The 23494-nt window shown below is 46.1% G+C and overlaps 1 protein-coding gene across 1 annotated transcript; it reads left to right on the top strand.

Moving 5' to 3' along the window:
* The first annotated feature begins 303 nt into the window (after positions 1-303).
* PLK1 (polo like kinase 1) lies at positions 304-21030 on the top strand. The gene is made up of 10 exons (XM_077449316.1): positions 304-821; positions 4346-4514; positions 6244-6388; positions 8330-8423; positions 15177-15396; positions 16336-16494; positions 18469-18546; positions 18632-18786; positions 19854-20036; positions 20511-21030. The coding sequence occupies exons 1-10, from the start codon at positions 456-458 to the stop codon at positions 20715-20717; spliced, it is 1776 nt and encodes a 591-aa protein (XP_077305442.1). The 5' UTR covers positions 304-455; the 3' UTR covers positions 20718-21030.
* The last annotated feature ends 2464 nt before the right edge of the window (positions 21031-23494 follow it).

Raw genomic sequence — 23494 nt, 5'->3', positions numbered from 1 at the left:
TATCTAGCACCAGGGCTCAACAAAGGAGGAAAAACTGTGAAAATAAGTATTTTATTCAGTGAAATACGACAGTTATTTATCACACACAGCAGTGCTATAACACTTGGTCCAGTTAGTATTGTCAGTCAGCCTTCAGCCATGTTGTGCGCTCCCAGCCCCGCCTCTCCCCCCGGCACCACGTCCCACCCACTTTGTCCGTTTCCACCAACGTCCGCTGCCAATAAAGCTGGCTCCGCCTAGCCCGTCCTTTTAAACCTCTCCTCTCCCATGGTGCCCCGGGGCTGGCGGCTTTGCAATTTAAATCGTATCGGCCAATCAGCGGCGCGCATTCTGCTTCAAAACCAACGGCGGCTATAGGGCCGGGAGCAGAGGGAGCGCAGAGCATAGTCCGTACCGAGCCGTGTCCCCCTCTTCCGCCCGCTTTCTTCATACCACCCCGCTTCCTCCGTACAGACATGGCACAGCCAGACACCGGCAAGGCGGCCGCCCAGCCCGCCAAACCTCCCGGCATCCCGGGCACCGCCAAAGAGATCCCCGAGATCCTAGTGGATCCTCGCACTCGCCGGCGGTACCTCCGAGGCCGCTTCCTGGGGAAGGGAGGCTTCGCCAAGTGCTACGAGATCACCGATCTGGCCAGCCGGGAGGTGTACGCCGGGAAGATCGTCCCGAAGACCATGCTGCTCAAACCGCACCAGAAGGACAAGATGACCATGGAGATCTCCATCCAGCGCAGCCTCTCCCACCGCAATGTGGTCGGCTTCCACGGCTTCTTCGAGGACAACGACTTCGTCTATGTGGTGCTGGAGCTGTGCCGGAGGAGGGTAGGACGGGGAGAGGAATCGGGGGCGCTTCTGTAAAAAGGGGGGGGGGGGGGGGGGGTTGAAGAGGCCCGTGGGGGGGGGGGGAATAATTGGGTATAGAAGATTGGGGGTGTTGAAGGCTTTTTTTTTTTTTTGGGGGGAGAGGAATTGTTCTCTAGGTGGATGGGGTGTACAATGTTGGGGGGGGGGGGGGGGGGGTTCTGGAAAGATTAGGGGTTTCTGTAACAGGGGCCTGAGGGGGAGCCTGGAAATATATGGGGGGTGTTTCTGTAACCGGTGGGGGGGTGGTCTGTAAAAGGCCTCTGGTGGGGGTGTTCTGTAGGGGTGGTGGTAGAATGTGAGGGGTTTGAAAATAAGACTAATGGAGGTCTTCTGTTTTGGGGGGGGGGGCTGAAGGGGATTTGGGGGGGCTGTACAGGATGGGAGTAAGGGGCTGGGGGATTAGGTAGAGGGGAGAAGGGGTATGGGGGAGGGATTATATAGAGAAGGGGTGGGGGGGGAGTGTACAGGGGGTATGTAGAGTGGGGGGGGGGGTTCAGAGATCACCTGACAATGCCATCAGTACAACACATGCCACACACTGCTCTCCATGCTATATGAGCTACAATACCCAGCAGTGCAGGCAGGAATTACAAGGGTCAGAGGCTGTTGAGGTGCACTACATGGCTCAGCTCTCCTGCATGCAGTGCAAACTAGAGATCAGGAAGAAGGAAGCTCTAAGCTAATCATGGCTTCCTCCTTTGATGGTCTGGTTTCCTTTGTGTGGAACAGCTGAGTCATGTAGTGCACTAGGGGAGCCGCTGAGCCTTGTAGTTCTACCTGTCTCTGTAGGCACTGCTCCAGTTCTATCACTGGGACTGCTGGGTATTGTAGTTCTCATAATACAGAGCAGGCTGTGTGGCTCTGTTGGCCTTGTATACTGAATATCTGGCTGAGGCTTGTAGTTCCCCAGCAGTACACATGGCAGGCTTTTAGTACAGCTTTATTGTCTGTGAGTGACAGCCTGGCTGCAAAGAGGTTCTGCAGCAGCTTTTACATGGAGGGAGATCTATTGTTGGTCCTGATGGGACCTGGGCACTCCATGAACAGGCAATGGAGGTGACAAGCAGTGACCATGTGACTTCTATGTATATGATGGCTCAGGATTACTGTAGAAGGTAATTTGGGGGGGGGGGGGGGGGGGGTGGAGATCTACATAATAATCAGGAAATTTCTCCCAGCCGGTGTGGGCTGAATGTCAGCTATGCATTGGCCCTGGGCTGTTAACAGTCCACATACCATCCCCCCACCCCCTTCTTGCTTTGTCTGCCCCCTGCTGGTCGCCTGTCGGCAGTGAAAAGCGAGAGCCGTTTAGGTTGCTGTGAGCTGGAGTTTGGCTTGTGAAAGCTGACGACCTCTCCGTCCTGATTGGTTCTGTATTCCAGTTTCCATGGGATCAGCAACGATTACAAATCTGTCGCTTTGCTGTTAATCTGGTCTGTCCTTTTTTTTTTTTTTTTTTTTTTCTGTAGTAGAAAATTCATATGGCAGCTGGTTTACATGAGGTTTTAAAAAAATAAAATAAAAATTAAATAAAAATTATTTGCTATAAATCTGTTTCGTTCTCTAATCTTACACTTATGATGCAAACATTTGATGCTCCTTGATGCAGAGCCTGGAGCAAACAATGCTATGGGTGATGCCATTCAGCGAAGGGGAGGGGAAAGGATTGTGCTTTAACAATCGCTGTTTGCAATCATGAATACATTTACTGGGGTATCCAACTGTCCTGGTATTCACAGTATCTGTAGTGCTGGGCAAGAGTTTGGACTACAAGGGATGTAGACTCTCCAAATTTAAAAATGTGATAGCCAACATATCCCTTTCCAGCTTGCATGGTTGCTGGCAGCTAAATGCCATGATCTTACCTTTTGGGTCTTTGGCAATTCCCATGTTCACTGGCCCTTGCCAAATCTTTGCAGGGTGCCATGTGGCCAGCCTCCTCAAGAGCCCTTTCACGCCGAGGGCGTTTTACAGGTGCTATAGCATTAGAAATGGTGTCTGCAATCCGCCCTCAAACTGCACCATTTATTCCAGTGTGAAAGCCCCAAGGGCTTTCACACTGGAGCGGTGTGCTGGCAGGATGTCAGGAAAAGTCCTGCCAGCAGCTTCTTGGGAGCGGTGTGTTTACCGCTCCTCCACCGCTGCTTCCCATTGAAATCAATGAGGCAGCGCTGCATTACCGCCGGCAAAACGTCACTATTGCAGGCGGTTTTTACCCTTTCTCGGTCGCTAGCAGGGGGTAAAAGCGCCCCTCTGGTGGCTGAAATGTGGTGTAAAACGCCGCTAAAAATAGCGGCGTTTTACTGCCGGGGCGATGGGCTCGGCAGTGTGAAAGGGCTCTAAATGCTGCTGTCTCCGTTTATACTAATACATTCACCTACCATTGGACTAAATAGATGTAGCAGGACCTGACAGTGAGGCTTTGTAGGAACACAAGTGACTTGGCAGTGGGGATTTAAGGGACCATATCGGAGCCCCTAAATGATGCTTAGTCCTGTGACTTTTTTAAAAGTGCCTTCTCTATTCAGCTACCTCCAGTTTAAAATTTCTGCCATGACTTCTTGGCTTGTGGCCACATCATTCTCCTTTTTTATCCCACTGTATGTAGCAACCTAGTGGCCTCCTTGCATAGGCAGAATGTTGGCTGGTTTTTATTAAACCCGCTGATATTGCCCGACACTTGGTCTGTGTACTAGGCTTAAAACTTCAATTACACTTGCATTCTGAAGTGATCTGCACTTGAACCCCTCTTTTAGAGTGCATGTGACAAGAAGTCACTGCTATTTTCTTTTTTTCCCCACCCCAAAATGTCACACTTGCATGGCTACTTTCACTTGAATGGTTTTGTTTGAAAGTGATGGTGCCCACCAAATGTGACAGGGTATCATTTCTTCCACAAAATACCATGGCATGTGTACAACTCCCAGGCCACTGCCTTTCTAGCTAAAGGATAGCAGTTGACTGGGAAAAAAACTTGGCTCAGCTGTGTGCCCCCAACTGCTAGTGTAAATGTGCCCTAAAACCACTTAACAGTAGTATGGGGTTAAAGCGGAGTTCCACCCAAAAGTGGCACTTCTGCTCATTATGCCTTTTACCTGTAAGGCATAATGGGCCAGCGGTGCATATTAGCCCATTATGTCTTTTGCCTTACAGGTGTAGAAAAATGTCAGCGGGTTTACTACCGCTTTAAATTGGCACTGCAGTTCTGTGGTATGGCTCATGTGAACGGGGAGTGTTGTACTACAAGAGCCAGCATTGCACTGAAATATCTGTGTCCTGCAAAAAAAAATGGCTGCCAGTTAAATCCTGACACTAGGTGAGCACAGCCTCTGGGATAGGTCAGATCTCATTCTGACATTTCTATACTACACTGCTTTACTCCATTCTCTTCTGTCTAGTCTGCTGGGAATGCTCAAAGGCATAGGGTTGAGGATGGCCCTGGTTTAGGTTGGTAACTTCATAATTTTTTGTTTTTTCTTTAGTCCCTACTGGAGCTGCACAAGAGGAGGAAAGCTGTGACTGAACCAGAAGCTCGCTATTACCTACGACAGACCATCCTGGGCTGCCAGTATCTGCACGGCAACAAAGTGATCCATAGAGATCTCAAACTTGGAAATCTCTTCCTCAATGATGACATGGATGTGAAAATAGGTATGCTTTGGTTTTGACAAGGTGGAAAACTAGCATGGCATTGGTAAAGGTGTGGGGTGTGTTCTGATTTTTAGCCCCTATTGGTGGTAGAGAAACAAGATTTTTTTATTTTTTTCATACAAAACGCCCATTACTACTTCTGCTCCTGGAAAGTGGTTGCTCAATGGTATTCACTAGGTACCTATATGCTGCAGTCCTCCTTTAGCCTTTTTGATTAACCACTTTATCTGTGGTCTTAAGCCAGCCATAGGTGGTTGAAATCTTGTCCAATTCTGCAGGAATTGGTTGAGATTTGACCCATGTATGGACATGCTGAACGTACCCAAGTTGATCGCTTGATTAAGTTTGGTAAAGCCTGCAAGACTTTACATGCAATTATTGCCAGCGGCTGTTATAGCTGCTAGCAGTTATCACTGTGTTCTCCTGGCAGGGAAGGCTTCTCTCACTCTCTACTGGGAGAAGACTATGGCTCAGCAGGAGGGATTCCCCTGTCAACACTGTTTTAGGGGGGAGGGGAATCTAGCAAATGTTTCCTGCTACCAGTGGTTGCTGGAAAGATTCACTCAGTCTATGGCTGGCCTTATGTTTTACCAAACCCCTTCATATCTGGAAGTTACTGTAGTAAGCTGAGCTCTGCTTGTCTATCTCCATGCCCTTTATTTTTTGACAGGTACCCGCTCCCACTTCCAGCTCAGTTTATAGTGCTGAACTGAGCCAGAAATTCACCCCCCAAGCAAGGCTTTACTGCAGGTTTCCCTTAGCTGAGATGGCATCACCAGCACCCAAGAGCTGATTCAAGAATCAGCTCGGGTGAGGGCACTGCTGGATGCCTGGACAGATATGTGCCCTAATGGAAAGTCAACAGCTACAGCATTTGTAGCTGCTGACCTTTTAACTTTGGGGGGTGGGGGGGGGGGGCAGTCTGGAACTCCTCTTAAAGTGGTGTTGCCACCCAAAAATAAAATGTTTAAAATTCTTTAAAAAAAAATTGAATTTTTTTCTCACCTCTAAATACCTGTTGCTAGGGGGTCCCTCGTAGTCTGCCTTCTTCCTTGCACGGGCTGGTGACATCACTTCACCTTTACGCCGCACAGTCACCTGGGACCTGTCACGTGTCCCAGGTGACTGCTCGGTGCGCTGCATGCGCAGTGGGTGCCCAGCTGTGAAGCCACAGCCGGGTGCCCATAGTACAAATGACTGTGCCGCAAGGAGAGCGCAGAACAAGGGGATCTCTGGACCCTGACTCAGCAGCTGCAGTAATTGTAGCTGCTCGCTTTTTACTTTTTTTTGGGAGGGGGTACCCCACTTTAAGCTCTTGTTTCTTGTACTGGTAAAATTGGGTGGCTTGGTTTCTAGGACAAGCATTTTTGCTTTCTTTAGCTCCAACAGTTTTGGCAACCCAACCTTGCCATACTTTGGTGTCACCACTATAAATAAAAGTTGTGTGGGTATTTTTTTTTTTTTTGGCCCTACCACAGCACTGACTCGTAGGTGTCAAGGCTGCTTTTACTATGCTAGGTCCCTTCTAAACCTTTTGTAGGCTGCAGCTCGGGTAAAAGTGGCAAATTGCCAGGCCTGACCACATGCATGATGGAGGAGAGGAAGTTGCTAACTACACGTTAAGCTATCTGACATGGCTTGAATTTCTAGCTCCAGTGGAGGGCTTAATGGGCAAGTACCAGTCCTTTTGGCAACCTTATCAGCTCTTGCCTATTCTTTAACCTTTCAGGTGATTTTGGACTTGCCACCCAAGTGGAATTTGATGGGGAGAGAAAGAAAACCCTGTGTGGGACACCCAACTACATTGCACCAGAAGTGTTGGGCAAGAAGGGCCACAGTTTTGAAGTTGACATCTGGTCTTTAGGATGCATAATGTAAGTACCAGCTGTATTCTACAGTGGAATTCAAAATGCATCCCACTGTAAACCAAGACCGATGTTGCCATAATGTAGTATTAAAAAGACTCTGCTTGGTTCTGGAGAAATATTGGAACCCTATGTCAAACTTGCTTGGTTCCACTTCTAGAATGATGGATAAAGCACAGGTTGTGACTTGATGAGTAAGGTAATGGGTTCATTATTGATATTTGCAAGAAGTGGTCTCTCCGCCCCCCCATCCTTGAGAGAGGTGCAATGCTGCATTAAGCGGAAATCACTTATTTTTCAGAATTGCCCCCATTGTAATGTGCACCCATAGTGATTTACTTTTTGTATATTTAATGGTCAAATTTGTTGGTCTTCCGCATAACTTCTGGTCGCAGTTCCTAGGCGATGACATAAACCCAGCCCCTGTACTCCTGGGATATCTAATCAATCCCAGGGCTTTGTGCATCTAATGCTGGTAAGATTGAGAGATTCTGAGTTCTCTAACAGGTTGTCATAATGTGGTGTGACCTTCTGCCAGCTTCGCCTTTGCCATAGCAGCCTGTAATGAACAAAGTGCTTCGCACAGTGTCATTACTGCACAGGCTTTAAGGTCGGAGGTATCTGCTGGATAGCCAGCTGCACCAAATCCTGGAAATGCACAGAAGCAGGCTTCAGATGCCCACATCCTCGATAACCACTCCCTGCTTTATAGATCTTGTAAGTCTACAGACTTACAAGCATAAGGACAGTTATGCCATTATCCAAATACATGTACTAAGAATCGTGGGGGTGCCCTTATCATAAAACTGAGACTGGAGCTCCATTTTAATCTCCGGCTATGGGTGCTGTCACATTAGCCATGCCTTGCCCTGTGTAAGTCCGTGGATGTAGTTTCTGGGGCTGACTTTAGACTTGGCAAGTGGGGGGTAGGAAACTGTAAATGTGGGATTCTTATGGTGCCGATTAAGGGAAGTTGTTAGTTTGTCTTACTATAGACAAATCAGGTTCACTTTTATTCTAGGGGTCTTTGCTTCCAGTAGTCTTAAAATAACCTTTATTCTAAAAGGAAACGTTTAGACTAGGATGTACTGGCAGATCTTAAAGCTAAACTTCAGGAATTCAGACACATTGTAAAATGTGCAGATTTGCTATGGGTTATGTTCAAGGTGCATACCACCTTGTAGACTCTTTGCTTTAATTTCCCATTTATTTTTATATTGCCTGTGGGGCTGCAGGGGCATAGCTGACATTGTTCAGATGCTGAACCCTAGAGTTGCACCCACCCCCCTCCAATCCTATTCAGAGTGCTTTGTATTTGAACCTATTCACAAAATAAAGCTGCCTATGATTGGCAGGAGATATGCCATTGACACGCGCACAGAATTTTCCCTTCACTGTTCAGTGCTGGGAGTAGATTGAGGTCTGTACTACCAGCGCTCAATAAAACTCAGACTGAAGTCTGAGGTGGCCACGCACTGCTTTGAACTTAACATTCACCCTAATACTAAAATCTGTAAATCTACAGGCAACCGGAAGAACAATATCAATACATGGCTTTTCTGAAGCCGATCTGGTCCCATGCTGAGCTGTCAGTGGTGGCTTTGCTGTCGAGGTAGGCGTAGAGGACACAGCCAACAGAAGTCATGTGGTAAGAATGGTGTGATGTCACTCTAAATTAAGTGACATCACTCCCCATTCAGTTCACAGCTGTTGTCAGCTGTGTCCCCTGCAGAGCTTCTGCTACTTAAATTTCTTCTTCTTTACAGGGCTAGATAGGTTGGTCTTAGATTGTGGATGCCTGTAGATTTAGAGACTTTAGTATTAGGGTGAACTTCCACTTTAACCCACAGTAAGCCAGCAAATTTTATGAAGTGACTGAATTCCTGAAGCTCGGCTTTAACAGTGTAGAAACACCGGAGGTTGTTTTCTAGTTTCTGTTTTATTTTTTAGGTACACACTACTGGTTGGGAAGCCCCCCTTTGAGACTTCATGCCTTAAGGAGACCTACATAAGGATCAAGAAGAATGAGTATGCTATTCCCAAGGTGCGCTTGAACAATGGGACACATAGGTTTGCATGACGTATTGAGTTGCATGATGCACTAACCTTCCCTTAGACCAGTGGTCAACTTCTTTTGGTTGGGAGGGGGGGGGGGGTCTCAAGTGTTGCGTGCCCCCCATCACCAAAGGGCTGTACATTAATCTCGGTGAAATATTCTGTGTCACAGTACACAACATAATAATCTATGCACATGAGACTGCTCATGCTGCAGGAGAATTTCAGACTATTTTTTCCATAGAAGTTTGGGGACAGGAAACATCTGAGCTCATTGCTAAGGCAATGGGGAAAACCAGATTAGTGTCTGCGGGGGCCCCAAGGACTTCACAAAGTACCAATGGGTTGCAGGTAGGTAAAGCCTTAGACTGTAGCTTCTCAATTTTCATTGTAAGCTGAACTTGGCCCCCGTTCACACAGGGGTGGCTTTGAAATCACACTGCTCCAGATATTTCAAAGCTGCACACCTGTATGTATTTTGGCATCACATTTGTTTTAGTCTTGTCTAAAATGCTGTTTTAATCCCATTTTAATCATCTGCAATTGGTCGCTTAATTCTCCAGTACATTTTATTCAGTTAAAAAAAAGTTTAAGTCAAAACCTAATGTGTTCAGTGAATAGGCAGCCTTCAGAGTAAGAAATGGCTCTATAGGTGAAGATGATAGAGAAGCAGCACCAATCTAAGTGCAGTATGTGAAGCAAAAACATTTATTGGGTATTGCATTTACAGGATAAGAATAAAGTACATGGCAAAAAAGACCATGCAGTGAAGTTCCTCTGGATGGAGAGCTGACCTTTTGAACCCTATCCATTGTTAGAATTTTATCATATTTTCTTATTTTGGACAGATAATGTTCTGACCTTAAAGGATATGTAAAGGTTCTTGAAAAAGGTCATACTTTCCTCCCATGTGCAGTTGCTTTTGCACCGATTCTCCTCTTCTGGGGTCCCTCAGCAGTGCTCCTTTGCAAGTGCCCTGTTAGGAGAGCCGCTCTCCCTTGGGGCACTCGTGCAGGCGCGCTCCCGTGTCCTGCTGCTGTCTTGACAGCCAGCAGGACTCAGGCCCTGCCCCTTGCGTAATTGACCTTGCGTGGGGTGGGGGGGGGCGGCTGAGGAAGGATTGCATGCTCTGAACATGTGCCATGCTCACCTCCATCTCCCTGGTGATGCTCACTCACTCCTGCCCACTGCCCCAGAGCACTGGAAATTACCAGCGTGTGCCTGGCAATGTGGCATGATGCAGAATTCGGCTTGCCATCCAGAGGTATGTCATTGCTTGGTCTTTTACTTGCCATTTACTTGGTCTTATCCTGCAAGTGCAAGACCTAATGTTCCTTTCTCTTTTGTTCATTGACTGACATGGATCCAGTAATCTTGACTGTAGGGTGGTTATGCCACCTTCAGGAGAGGACTAGGCAGAACATGTAATGTATGTGGGAAACAGAACTTTAGTTCCACCCAGGGGGGCAGTCCCTCTGGTAATAACCCCTCAGCCTGATTCCAGCAGCTCTATTTTATTTTTCTGCCTAGTGAAGGACCTAGGCTCCCTGCGGGACCATTGGTCCTGGGATTTTTGCCTTTTGCACAAGATGGCAGATCACAGGATCTTAAAATCAACAGCTGGCTGGGTGACAGGCTGGATAATATAGAGCCTTATAAAACTGTATTTGGGGATTGTGCCCCCTATTTTTTTTTTTGTATAGTGCATGTGATTTTATGCCAAAAAATTAATTTCTATCCATTCCAGTGATTTACAATGTATGTTAATATAGGTGTGATGAGACCACTCCAGGTGCTCAACAAACTCCCAAGTGAAAAATAAAGCAAAATAAAGTTTTATAAAAATTATAAACAAAAAATACCACAATAGTCCTCAAATGCAATGTTCCTTCTCATGTCCGATTTCCCCCCACTGTTATATGGATGCAGTCCAATCTCCAAATTGCGATACAATGTCTGAATCAAAGCCCAAATCCTGTGTCCATGTGCCTTACTTTCCACCGGCAAAAACTATTCGTGCCACTCACCAGACTTTATCACAATACGCCTTCGGTTCATTCAATGGATAACCACTCCTTAATACGCTCTCCCGTTAGCAATTCCAGTTTCAACTTTAATTATGAAACTTAAAAAAAATTGCACTCACATCTCAATGTGGCCTCTAGCAGACACTAGGCTTATCCAGCCATATGTAAACGGTGTGGAATCAGGCAAGCCAATTATGATCCACAGGTGGTTCTTTCCTCCCTCTCCTCAGCCAACCTGTCTCTGGCTCCTCTTCTCTTGTTCCCACAGCCTCTGTTTTGCAGTGTCGTCAGGCAGCTGTAACTCAGAACGTTTCACCCCCCCCCCCCCCCCCCCCTCTGGACACCTGTAACAGCATGGTGCAGCACTCGGTTGGTGGTGAGTCCTGTGGTGGGGGGCCCCTCAGTCTGCAGCAGCTAGAAGGGTGGGATTGAGCACATTGTCCTAAGTACTCAAGGTTGGCAGACAGGGTGGGTCAGCATGGCATCAAACTGGTGTTTGTTCCCCCAGAACTCCCTGCAATTGCAACCAGCTCGTCTGCAAACAGTGCAATGCCTTTGGACGCTTTGTCGGCGGTCCTTGAAATGTTCGTTGCCAGGGTGGAGGCAACGTGCGGGTGCAAAGGTGCTAAAAAAAAAATGGCGCTAGTTGGAACACTTATCACAGCTGTGCTTGATACCCCGAAAGTTCAGGATACAGCAGGATCCTCTGCTGAGGTAGTGGTCCCTTTTGGGTCCCATAAGCCAGCCTGTACACCTAAGATGTTCCCATATTTGACTTATTTCGATAAGTTCATATACAAGGAATGGGGTAGCCTGTAACAGACCTTCTTGGTGCAGTACCACCAGAGGTTTTTCACCTTTAATGCATTAAGGTGAAAAAACACGAGGCTTTACAACCCCTTTAAATTCACAGGACTCACCACATGAGCACATGCTGTAGCTAGTCTGGGAGCCAGAATAATTTTTGGCTGGTAGGGGATTAAATGACTTGACTCACTGAACCTCAATTTACAACATTTGTATCGTGGGGTTTCTGGCCTTTGGGTTGATATCAATATAATTTAAAATACACCTATGATTACAATTGTAGACTTGGGCAAACTTTCAAAATCTGCAGGGGATCAAACTTCCCCCACCATAAGCAGACTAAGGGGTGGGGGGAGAATGGTAGGAAGCTGTCTCCCAATCCCCTCTGGCCTAATGCAGAACAGAAATGAATCTGTTACCTGTCTTCTGCAGGATATCTTGCTGCCCTGTTTGTCATGTGATCTGATTTGAGGACTGGTTTTGCTAACCTTAGCTTTTAGTAGATGTTATGTGACAATGCTTGGACCCTTAGACCCCATACACAATTAGATTTTCTGCAGATTTGTCTTCAGATTTCCAAAACTATAATGCAAGGGCCTGCCTGCATAAAAATTGAAACTTAAGGTTTGACCTCGTATTATATGGTCTTGGTAAATCCTAAGACACTCTGTAGAAAATCTAATAGTGGGTATGGGATGTTGCTCGCACGACCAACTCAGGGTGGCAGTATGGTGCAGTTAAAGCGGGAGTCCGCCGGGACTCCGCTTTTTTTTATTTTTTTATTTTTTTAAAGCCAGCAGCTACAAATACTGCAGCTGCTGACTTTTAAAATAGTGACACTTACCTGTCCAGCGTGCCCGCAATGTCGGCACCCGAAGCCTATCTCTCGATCGTCTCTCGGGTGCTGCCGCCGCCATCTTGGGTATGGGAATCAGGAAATGGAGCCTTTCGGCTTCATTTCCCGGTTCCCTACTGCGCATGTGCGAGTCGCGCTGCGCAATAAGGATGGTCCCCGCTGCCTCTGGGATCTGTGTTTCCCAGCAGGCAGCGGGGCACTTGCTGAAAGTGGTGGGCACTTGCGGGAAGGGGCTTAATCTACGCCCCTTTCCGCAGAGAGCTATCCTGGAAGTGGGTGCAGATACCTGTACTGTACAGGTATCTGCACCCCCCCCTCCCCCTGAAAGGTGCCAATTGTGGCCCTGGAGGGGGGGAGGGTTCTGATGAGCAGAAGGTCCACTTTAGGGTGGACCTCCGCTTTAAATAGAAAAGTCACTGTCAGCTGGAGCCAATGCAGGTACTAATGGTAAATGGATACTCCAATGTCTATCAAAATACTCATTGCCCCAAAGAGGAAATTTGATGCCCCAATTGAAAGGGGAGGCATGAGTCTACATTCACAAAGGTGTGGTGTCCAACTGGACCCTGCTGACACCTTCACCCATGCTACTTAACAGCTGGGAGATACTGTGCAGAGGCACTAACAAGGTGTGCATGGAAAATTATTCATATGCAAGCTGATTCCATCTACAAGACATGGGAGTACTATAGTGCTGCTGGGGAGTGGTGAGACTTCATTGATTACCATTGTGTATGCTTCATGACACCCACACAGCTTCCCTCCTAGCACTATACTCGTACCTCACTTGATTTAATCTGCCCAGACCAGCCTCGCTCAGCCAGTCAAGCTGTTGGCTTGCCGTGTGTGTGTCCCACTCTGTATATTTGGATTCATAGTTTATACCATGCAAGTGCAATAATGACACTTGATCACAGTGGGTTTATCGACACCCAATCCATCCCAGACCCTACTGGGTTAAACATTTAGGGACCATTAACTGACCAACCATGGTACTGGACTTCCACAGTCTGCTCTGCATCAATTTTTCTTTTTGCAGCCCCCCTCCCCCACTTGAGTTCCACTGGCTACTAATACTTGATTGGATGCAGCATTGATGTATGTGCAAATGAGTGTGCAGCTGCTTTTTGTTCAGCATGTTGTCATTTTAACTTGTCAGGTTGATGTACTTGCATTTATATTACATCAAATTTGTATTTTTAATGAAGCTGTTTAGAGGTCGACCGATATATCGGCCGATATTTGCTGTTTTTTAAATCGGCATCGGCCGATTGTGCTGATAAAAAGCCGATTCTACAGCAGGACTTTGAAATGACTTCTGTATAGAAGTCAGTGTAAGTTGCCTGAGTCGTCATAGAAACCCTTTCCTCCTCTCTGGGCAGGCTGCCAAGAAAAGAACTAAATGATACAATGTTTACACTTCTGAATGAAGTCATCTGTGTGTAGAAGTTCTCAGTTTAACAATTTAAAGACTAAATCTTTTCTGACACTTGTTGCTTACAAGTAAAAATCCAGTATTTTCTGCCAGAAAATCACTTAGACCCCCCCCAAAAATTATATATATTTTTTTTAGCAGAGATCCTAGGGAATAAAATAGCGGTTGTTGCAATATTTTATGTCACACGGCATTTGCACAGAGGTCTTTCAAATGCATTTTTTGGGGGAAAAAATACACTATTTAAAAAAATAAAAATAAAATATAAACAGTAAAGTTAGCCCTTTTTTTTTTTTTTTTTTTTTTTTTTTTTCCCCCCCCCCCCAAGTTTTGACTACCTGTTTTTATTTAATAGGTTTTTTTTTTTTTTTTTTTTTTTTTTTTTTAATCTAGATCATACATACAAGTAAACTGATTGGAGGTTTGTTTTGTTTAATAAATGTTTAAAGCGGGAGTCCGCCAGGACTCCGCGTTTTTTTTTTTTTTTTTTTTTTTTTTTTTTTTTTTTAAAAGCCAGCAGCTACAAATACTGCAGCTGCTGACTTTTAAAATAGTGACACTTACCTGTCCAGCGCGCCCGCGATGTCGGCACCCGAAGCCGATCTCTAGATCGACACTCGAGTGCTGCCGCCGCCATCTTGGGTATGGGAATCAGGAAATGGAGCCTTTCGGCTTCATTTCCCGGTTCCCAACTGCGCATGCGCGAGCCGCGCTGCGCAATGAGGACGGTCCCCGCTGCCTCTGGGATCTGTGTGTTTCCCAGCAGGCAGCGGGGCACTTACGGAAAGGGGCGTAATGTACACCCCTTTCCGCAGAGAGCTAGCCCGGAAGTGGGTGCAGTTACCTGGATTATCCAGGTAACTGCACCCCCCTCCTCCCTGAAAGGTGCCAATTGTGGCGCCGGAGGGGGGGAGGAATCCGATGAGCGGAAGGTCCATTTTAGGGTGGACCTCCGCTTTAAGTGTAAGAAATTTTCTGTATCACTTATGAAGGCTGCTTTCACACTGGAGCGGGCAGGCGTTGATGGTAAAACGCAAGTTTTAGCGGCTCTTTACCATTTTAGCGGTGCTATTTGGCTGCTAGTGGGGCACATATAACCCAGCTAGCGGCCAAGGAAGAGGTTAAATGCGCCCATGAAGCACCGCTGCCAAATCGCATTGCATGCGCTTCGGCAGTGGTGCCCATTCATATCAATGGGCAGGAGTGGTGGAGGAGCGGTATACACCACTCCAAACGTGCTGCTTGCAGGACTTTTTTTTTTAAGATCCTGCCAGCGAATCGCCTCGGTGTGAAAGCACTCTGTCTTTCACACAGACTGCAGGGGAGCCATTTTGCAGGCACTTTACAGGTGCTATTTTTAGCCCAAAAGCGCCTTAAACGCCCCAGTGGGAAAGGTGTGTTAAATCAAGGGGGGTTAAAAATAAAATCGGCCTAACATATCGGCCCAAAAAAAATCGGCATCATATATCGGCTATCGGCCGCCATGATTTCTAAATATCGGCATCGGCCAGAGAAAAACCCATATCGGTCGACCTCTAAAGCTGTTTATACTTAACCAGTTGATCCATCTTGATTTTCTTGGACTTCTGCCATTTAATTGATGCGTCCTCTTTTCAGCACATAAACCCTGTAGCGGCAGCTCTCATACAGAAGATGCTCCGTTCAGACCCTACCACCAGGCCAACCATAGATGAGTTACTGACTGACGAGTTTTTCACCACCGGCTACATCCCCTCCCGCCTTCCCACTACATGCCTGACAGTGCCTCCCCGATTCTCCATTGCACCAAGCTCCATTGATCCAAGCTTTAGGAAACCACTTACTGCAATTAACAAAGGTAGGTCTTTCTGATCATTGAAGTTTGGGAGCTGTATTTGGCCACACTGGCCTTGACATTCCAGTTTATCCTGCATAAAAGTATATCCAGAAGGGCATCCATCCTAAACTGTTGGGGCTGTACAGTAGCATGTTTTAGTCTGTAAACTGCAGCTAAAGAGGCTTTAGAAAACAGGCATTCTATACCTTAAAGTGGTTCTGAAGGTTTACCTTCATGCCTTCCCCAGTAGGTGACAGTGCAGAATCATGTCTATACATGATCTTACACGGGGGGGGCAACTTGTAGTAGTAAATCTGCTATAAGGTGGTTTGGGGTTTTTGGTCTGGATCTGTAAATTGTAGAACTGCTGTTGACATGCTACTTAATCATGGGAGCTGTTACTGTGGGTACTTATCTTTACACCATATCTATAGAGATTTTTTTTCAAAAGGCAAGCCATTGGTTCTTAAACATTTTTGGGGGAAGGGTCCCTTTACCCCAAGTTCCTATTAAAGTAGACGATATCCATTTTAGAGTAAGCTGAGATCAGGAGTTCTGTTTTTTTTGCCTAATCACAGGGTGGAGTAAGAACAAAACCCCCAAGTGTGGCTTTTTTTTTTTTTTCTTTCTGTAGCACTGCTCCTCCCAGCAGGGAGTTGGTAGCCGGCCAGCCTTTTAGTCTGTGGATCAGTGGCATGGGAAGATTGCCATCACCTGACTTGATGATCAGTGGGTATTTTAAAATGCAATCTATCCCACTGTCCTTTGTAGGAGAAATGGTGCCACCAGCCAAGAACTACAGCTGGGCCACCGTTTGGGAACGGCTTTTTGCTGTGCTATAGTCTTAACCACAAATGGAATTCTTCTGGAGTAGACCTTCTCCTTGGGAGCAAGACTATCCTCTTTAAAGTGACCGCTTAATTGATATCCACTATAGTATCTCTGATATGTTTGCTACAGGCCAAGATTCTCCAATGGTTGAGAAGAATGTCCAGAAGGATGAAGATCTGGCCCCACCAGAGTGCACAGAGCCTGCGGATTGTTACCTGTCCGATATGATGCAACAACTGACCAGTATCAATGCTGCTAAGCCTGCTGAGAAGGCTGTGGTTAACCAAGGTGAGTCTGTTCTTTGGGACACTTGGACCCCTTTCACACCACACTGCCCATAGTGTGGGTGGTAAAACACCATTATTTTTAGCGGCGTTTTACCGCCAGATTTGCGGCGCATTTTGGCTGCTTTTACCCCCCACTAGCGCCCGAGAGGGTTAAAACCGCCGCCAATATGCCGCAATAGCAGTGTTTTGCTGGCGGTATTACAGCGCTGCCCCATTGATTTCAATGGGGAGCAGCGGTGGAGGAGCGGTAAACACACCTCTCCTCCACCACTCCAAAGAAGCTGCTGGCAGGACTTTTGCCTGACGTCCTGCCAGCGCACCGCTGTAGTGTGAAAGCCCTCGGGGCTTTCATACTAGACAATGGTGCAGCTTTTTTAGGGTTGATTGCAGGTGCTATTTCTAACGCTATAGCGCCTGCAAAACGCCCTGGTGTGAAAGGGGTCTTAAGGCTTTTTTTTTTTTTTTTGGACAGCTAATTGAGGTCAGACCTTAAATGGTTGGATAATTGGAGAAATGACACGATTGAAGCATTTGTTACCAGCATCTGATCCTGATATGTGCCTGCTGTACCATGTACTTGTATGAGAGTATCCTCTTCCCTACTGCTTTTATGTGAAATCCCTTGTGTTCCTGCCAGTCCCTCTGCTTTCCTATTAAACTGACCACACTAATCCGTTCTCTAGCTGTTGGGAACTCGGCCTGTTCTCCAATGATCAGACTTGTCCTGATGTGCCCCTGCTGCACAGCCGTTCACTGGGAAGCTGGGTGTGCCGCAGCTCTTCCAACAACCGCCCCCCTCCCCTAAGTGCTTATGCAGCTGAGAACAGAGGGAATGTGATCACTTAAAGAGGAAGTAAACCCTGATGGGTTTACTTCCTCTTTTTTTTCCCTGCAAAGGTAAAGCATAATGGACTACTATGCATCGCATAGTAGCTCATTATGTGTCACTTACCTGACACAGGAGCCAGCGAAGTCGCCGCTGTCACCTGTAGTCCGCCGCATCCATCTTGGTTGTGGCGTCTCTCGCAGCTCCGACGAATGACAGCGGAGAAGCCGCGATGACGTCACTCCCGCGCATGCGCACGGGAGTCGCGTCTCGGAGCTCCGACGCTGCCATTCGCCGGAGCCGCGATGACGTCACTCCCGCGCATGCGCACGGGAGTAGACAAATTTGGCAAATCCATTCTTGGACTTGCCGCATTTAGTGCGCCTGCGCGCCGCTGTCTACGGCGCATGCGCCGTAGACAGCGGTGCCCATTTTCGGGCAAATATCTCCTAAACCATATAGGTTTAGGAGATATTACTTGGACCTACAGGTAAGCCTTAATCTAGGCTTACCTGTAGGTCAAAGTTGTTTGGAAGGGTTTACTTCCATTTTAAACTTCCCCCGTGTTTTATATTGCTACAAAAATAAGTGGATTTTACAATCACTTTAAGGACAAAGCTGCTTGTGATTGGTACTGGATTAGAGCATTGAAACCTGGCTGTTTTTAGTATCTGTTCTGTGCAAAGGTCAGTCATTAAAGCTGGATTACAGGAATTCGGCTACTTTGTCTAGAAACACTATTGGGTTACACTATTATACTAAACAATATTAAGATGTGCCTTCTTGGACTTTTCTTCCGACAATTTTCTGGCACTCCAGAAGGGATGGTTATCACTAGATGGGTATGGAGTGCTGATGGACCCATTGGGTCTTGGCTCTTTCGTCTACAGATTCGCATGCAGCTGCTGTACCCAGCTAATCTGCTGCCCATTCGCAGAAGCCTTTGTTTTTTGTGAACGTGTTCACAAAATGCAAAGGTTTCTGGGCAGCAGAGGGAAGGGGCAAGCAGATGCTTTGTGAGCACACAGAACCCCTGCAAATTTGTGGTGGGACTTTAAAATTGTAGAACCTGTTTAAGAAGTGCTAACTCTTCAGCTGTGCATTTCCATTAGCCCCCAAAAAAATATATATTTTTTCTTGCTCTTACAGATGAAGCAGAGGATCCAGCCTGCAATCCAATTTTCTGGGTCAGCAAATGGGTGGATTACTCTGACAAGTATGGACTAGGTATGTACTGGCCTAAACTGCAGTCAGTTTTTTTTTGTTTTTTTTTATCTTGTATGATCACTAAACTTAAATGTTTTCTCCCTAGGATACCAGCTTTGTGATAACAGTGTAGGCGTTCTCTTTAATGACTCAACTCGGCTGATAATGTACAATGATGGTGACAGTTTACAGTACATTGAGAGGAATAATTCGGAGTCTTACCTCAATGTGCGCTCTTACCCATCAGCACTAACAAAGAAGGTAAGGGCATATGATGAACAATCAATATACAAGACTTTAAAGTTGAACTCAGCTGCTTTGTAAAAAGTGAAGGCGCACTGAGTTCAGTTCAGCAAGGTGCTCGACATCTCATGGACTTTATTTAAACATTTGACCAGTTATTGCTCTGACAACTCATCTTTGAGATGAGAGAAGCACAAAGTGCCTGTGCCTATGCCCAAAGCTAATGGCAAAGATGCTGAGCTTAGAAGCATTGTCGGGCTCCTGAAAATGTTTATAGCTGTCTTCTGAGAGTGCAATAAAATGTTCAAGACATCCAGGAGGTGTGCATCTACTTGGACCTAACTCGGTGGGGTCGATTTAAAACGGAGCGAAAAATCTGACCAGCATGCAGAGCTGCACTAATCTGCTTCTAACGTCAGCTTGTTCAAATCAGTGTGCTTTTAGAACGTGGCTGAGTTCCTGAAGTCCAGTCCTTGGTGTTGGACTTGAAGAAAACCTGTCCTGGAAAAAATGGGAAGCTGCCACTGCACAATGTTTACTTTTGAAAATATAAGCTGTCGTGCTGATGTGATTTTGTTATCCTTTCAATGATCTGGAGTAGACCTTTAAAATTTTTCTAAATTATTATTTTTTTTTTTTTTTTTTTTTATTGCACTCAAATTACTGAATCTAACAGCCAGTTATACAAGTAGCATGTTTAGCAGTCCCTTTTGACATTGCTACATTCTGGGGAGCCCTCATGTTGAGACTTATCTACAGTGCCAAGTGGGGAGAGGAAGAATTGGTCTCCCCAGGCTGTTGGCGGCACAGCATGGGGCATACTGACATCGGTGTGGTTGAAAAAGGTGGAAAGGCTTGGCAGTTTCTGGGTTCCTGCTTCCAGTGCTCCTGATGTTGCTGCAACCAATAACCTGGAGCAGTGGGATGCATGGACAGGGCTGGTTTGTCAAGGTGAGAGTTCCTTCAAACATGTCTACACTCGGCTGTGAGCAAGCCATGCCTCTCCCCTCATAATTGACTGTTACTATAGCCTCCCACCTGATTATTTAGCCCAAGAGTGAACATTCGGCTGTTTTTCCTTGCAGATCACACTACTGAAATACTTTAGGAACTACATGAGTGAGCACCTTCTGAAGGCCGGCGCCAACATCACTCCCCGGGAGGGTGACGAGCTGGCTCGCCTCCCCTTCCTGCGGACCTGGTTCAGGACAAGAAGTGCAATCATCCTACATCTCAGCAATGGAACCGTTCAGATTAACTTCTTCCAGGTGAGGACTGTGCATTGTAGAAAATGTATTTCTAGGAGTTTTTTTTTTTTTTTTTTTTTTACTTAATCTTAATATAAATGAGTCCCATTGTGATGGCAATGTGAGCCTTTCATACTGTTCATGTGTGAGAATGGGTGGTGCATGCTGGTCGGCTCAGCTGCACCATATCCTGGAAAATGCTTGTGGGCTTCACATGCCCACAAGCAATACAGGCGGGAACAGCCAAGACAGAAAAATAAGATTTCTTTATATAAAATCTTCAATCTAGTGGCAAAATGAAATATAAGTGTGAGTGGCATTGTTATCCCGATTTAGGCATGCAAAGAAAATTCAAAAATGTCTAATTCAGCTTTAAGGCTGCAGTCATGAGATCCTTGGCATACCTGCTGTAATAGTGGGAGAGTTGTATCTACAAAGTCTGATGTATAGATATTCTATATTTTTTTAATTACCTTTTTATTTTTTTCCTTACAGGATCACACAAAGATCATTCTGTGTCCTCTTATGGCTGCTGTCTCCTATATTGATGAGAAGCGGGAGTTCCACACTTTCAAGTTGAGCCTTCTAGAGGAATTTGGCTGCTCAAAAGAACTAGCAAGCCGCTTGCGTTATGCCCGTACCATGGTGGAGAAACTGCAGAGCTCGAAGTCTGGTGCAATACACATTAAGGCCCCAGCGTAGCTTGACTACAGAAATAAGGACACAGTCTCCTGAATGAGGAACTTTGTGCCAGCCTCACTGGCTGTAGATGGTTTTTATTCCAGAGCCAAGAAGTGGCAATGACTATGGTTATGTAAGGGTCAAGATTCTACTGGCCACTAGTGCTGGTTGGGGCCCCTTTGTACTAGCAAGCTGGGTGTTATCCTGATGCCTTTTTGTCTTAAGAGCCTGTTCTGTCTGTCACTTCTTAATGTTGTCAGGTTTTAATGTAAAATATCAGCTTTATAACTTTTGTATATTAATATCAGATTAAAGTTCTTTGTATATGAATTGACACATTGGTCATTTACTGTTTTAATCTCTGTACTTCATGGAAGGCTGCTTATCTATATTGCTAACTATATTTTCGTGAAGCCCCCACTACCTGCTACTGGGACCTTAATGCCAACCACCATTTAGCAATTAACCTGGTCAGCCATTACAAGTGGGTGCTTGCAAAATTCCCTCAGTTCCTGTAAGAATGTGGGTATCCTCTTCCATTCTGCACATACTGATGTAGGGCTTGGCAGCACTTTTTCTAAATTGAGTAGCAAGTAGAATCCTCGAAGTCTGATCTGCTGGGGTTTTTCTTTGCTTTCCTGATTCCTCCATTTTCCCTTTAGCATGCTATTGACCTTGTGAATGAGAACCAGTGCTGTAAACGCTGCAGTGCAGGCAAATGGTTGGTGCGGGTGAGTTGCGTGACTTCTGCAAACATTAGTCCTCTGCATCAGGGGTGTGTTGGGATGGCATTGTCACTGATGGCAGCTCATGAGATGTGCAAATGCCTTTATGGTAGAAGTCTGCAGTGAGTGTCTGTTTTTAGCCAAGCTTTCTTTGCATTCCAATTGCTAAGGTATCACCCCCATGACTAGAACTGAAACTGAACGAAGGGGAAGGCTGGTTGGAATGCTGGACATCTTACTCCTATAACTTCTCAGCAGGATCTACAAAGTGAGGTAATGACCCAACTAAAGGCTTGTCCTCCAGTGAGATTTTCTTAACCACTTCCATACTGGGCATTTTCACAACCCTTCCTGCCCAGGCCAATTTTCAGCTTTCTGTGCTGTCACACTTTGAGAATTGTGCAGTCATGCAACGTTGTACCCAAATGAGAATAAAATGGCTTCCTCCTATAACAGGGTAAATGTGTGAAGTCGCCAATATGTGACTGCACAGCTGCTGAATGCTTAGTGATGCACCACACCAAATTCAATATTGTGTTTTAAATAGTGCATTGCTGTCTCATTAAGTGTGTGTGTGTGTGTGTGTGTGGGGGGGGGGGGGGGCGGTTGGGGATTTCTGGATGCAGGGAGGAGCCAGGAGTGCTGCTGGGGGACCCTAGAAGAGGATCAGGGCCACTCTGCAAAAGTAAAAAAAGTTACAACCCATTTAACTCTTGGTGACAACTGTAGGGCTGGGTTCACAGCATGGAGCGGCTCACAGCAGGGGTCCAGTGTGTCCATTCTTCATTCAGGTCTGATAGCCAAATTTTTGTCTGAATCGACACCTGAAATGGATGAAACGCAACTGTGCAATTCACTCCAGATATATGAACTGGCTCCATAGTGGGTCAGAATCTCTTGACATGCGATGAACATGCATCCAATTCGCAGTAGTGTGAACCCAGCCTTAAGCTTCAACTTTTGTATCACTATCTCCAGTGGATATGGATTGCAAGTAATGCGGAGGGGTTATTTAAATGCTAAGCTAACTAGACTCTACTTGAACATGACTTCTTGTGTACCTGGTTATACTTTGTGGATTTTATTCCTTTTGCATTAAAGCGGTGTTAACAGAACTTGACTGCTGAATTTCTTCAGGAGACAAAGTGCATGTAGCATGTTTTATTGTACAACCACAGCACACATCAAAGTACCATTTTGTTCTGTTTTGGCCTTCAACCTGGGGTGGACCTGACATCCAGGCCAATGTTTGGGTATTCTTTAGCCCTCCCTTAGTTATTGCCTCCACTGCTATCATCAGGCATCTTTCTATACTGAAGCTTATAGCGCCACTTCCCTCAGCAGGAAAGTCTACCCAAGGCAGTGTGTATATATCAGCCAGTTTTCATGTGTTCTTGCTGGTAACTGGTTCCAGAAGGCAGGAAGTTTATGGTGTGAAAGTACACGAAGACCCCTTTCACACTGAGGGCGTTTTGCAGGCACTATAGCGTTAAAAATGGGGCCTGCAATCCACCCTCAAACAGCTGCTCCAGTGTGAAAGCCTGAGGGCTTTCACACTGGAGCTGTGTGCTGGCAGGACGCCAAGAAAAGTCCTGCCAGCAGCTTCTTCGGAGCAGTGTTTACTGTTCCTCCACCACTGCTCCCATTTAAATTGATGGGGCTAGCGCGGCTGAACAACTGGCAAAACGCCACTATTGTAAGTGGTTTTAACCCTTTCTCAGCAGCTAGCGACCAAAATGTGCCGCTAAACTGCTGCTTAAAATAGCGATGTTTTACCGCTGACGCTATGGGTGGCACAGTGTGAAAGGGTCTAAAGCTTTGGGCAAGTAGGTGTAGTCAGATTTAATGACAGTTGTGAGTAAGCAACAGTTGGGTTAATTCAAGTCAAAGAAAACAAGCGATTAGCTTTTATTAAGGTTGCTGCCAAGACAGCATCAGCAAATTCTGGTGCTTAAATGCCTGTCTGGGTTGGCAAACAAGCCCAGCATTGTTTCAGGGCACTGGAAATGCAAGGATTCTAGCATTGCAATTTGGAATACTGACAATGATACTGTGACACTGGAACACTAGAAA

The sequence above is a fragment of the Lithobates pipiens genome, unplaced genomic scaffold (assembly GCF_037356315.1).
Source record: "Lithobates pipiens isolate NorthernLeopardFrog02 unplaced genomic scaffold, aLitPip1_a1.2 Scaffold_22, whole genome shotgun sequence".
Lineage (NCBI taxonomy): Eukaryota > Metazoa > Chordata > Amphibia > Anura > Ranidae > Lithobates > Lithobates pipiens.
This window is presented reverse-complemented; position numbering and strand designations above follow the sequence as displayed.

Bases quoted from the DNA above. Each gene is read 5' to 3' on its own strand.
- PLK1 (XM_077449316.1), top strand. From the start codon at position 456: ATGGCACAGCCAGACACCGGCAAGGCGGCCGCCCAGCCCGCCAAACCT. The intron at 16,495-18,468 runs GTGAGTCTGTTC...TTGCTCTTACAG, and splicing joins GAAGGCTGTGGTTAACCAAG to ATGAAGCAGAGGATCCAGCC. The intron at 20,037-20,510 runs GTGAGGACTGTG...TTTTCCTTACAG, and splicing joins TTCAGATTAACTTCTTCCAG to GATCACACAAAGATCATTCT.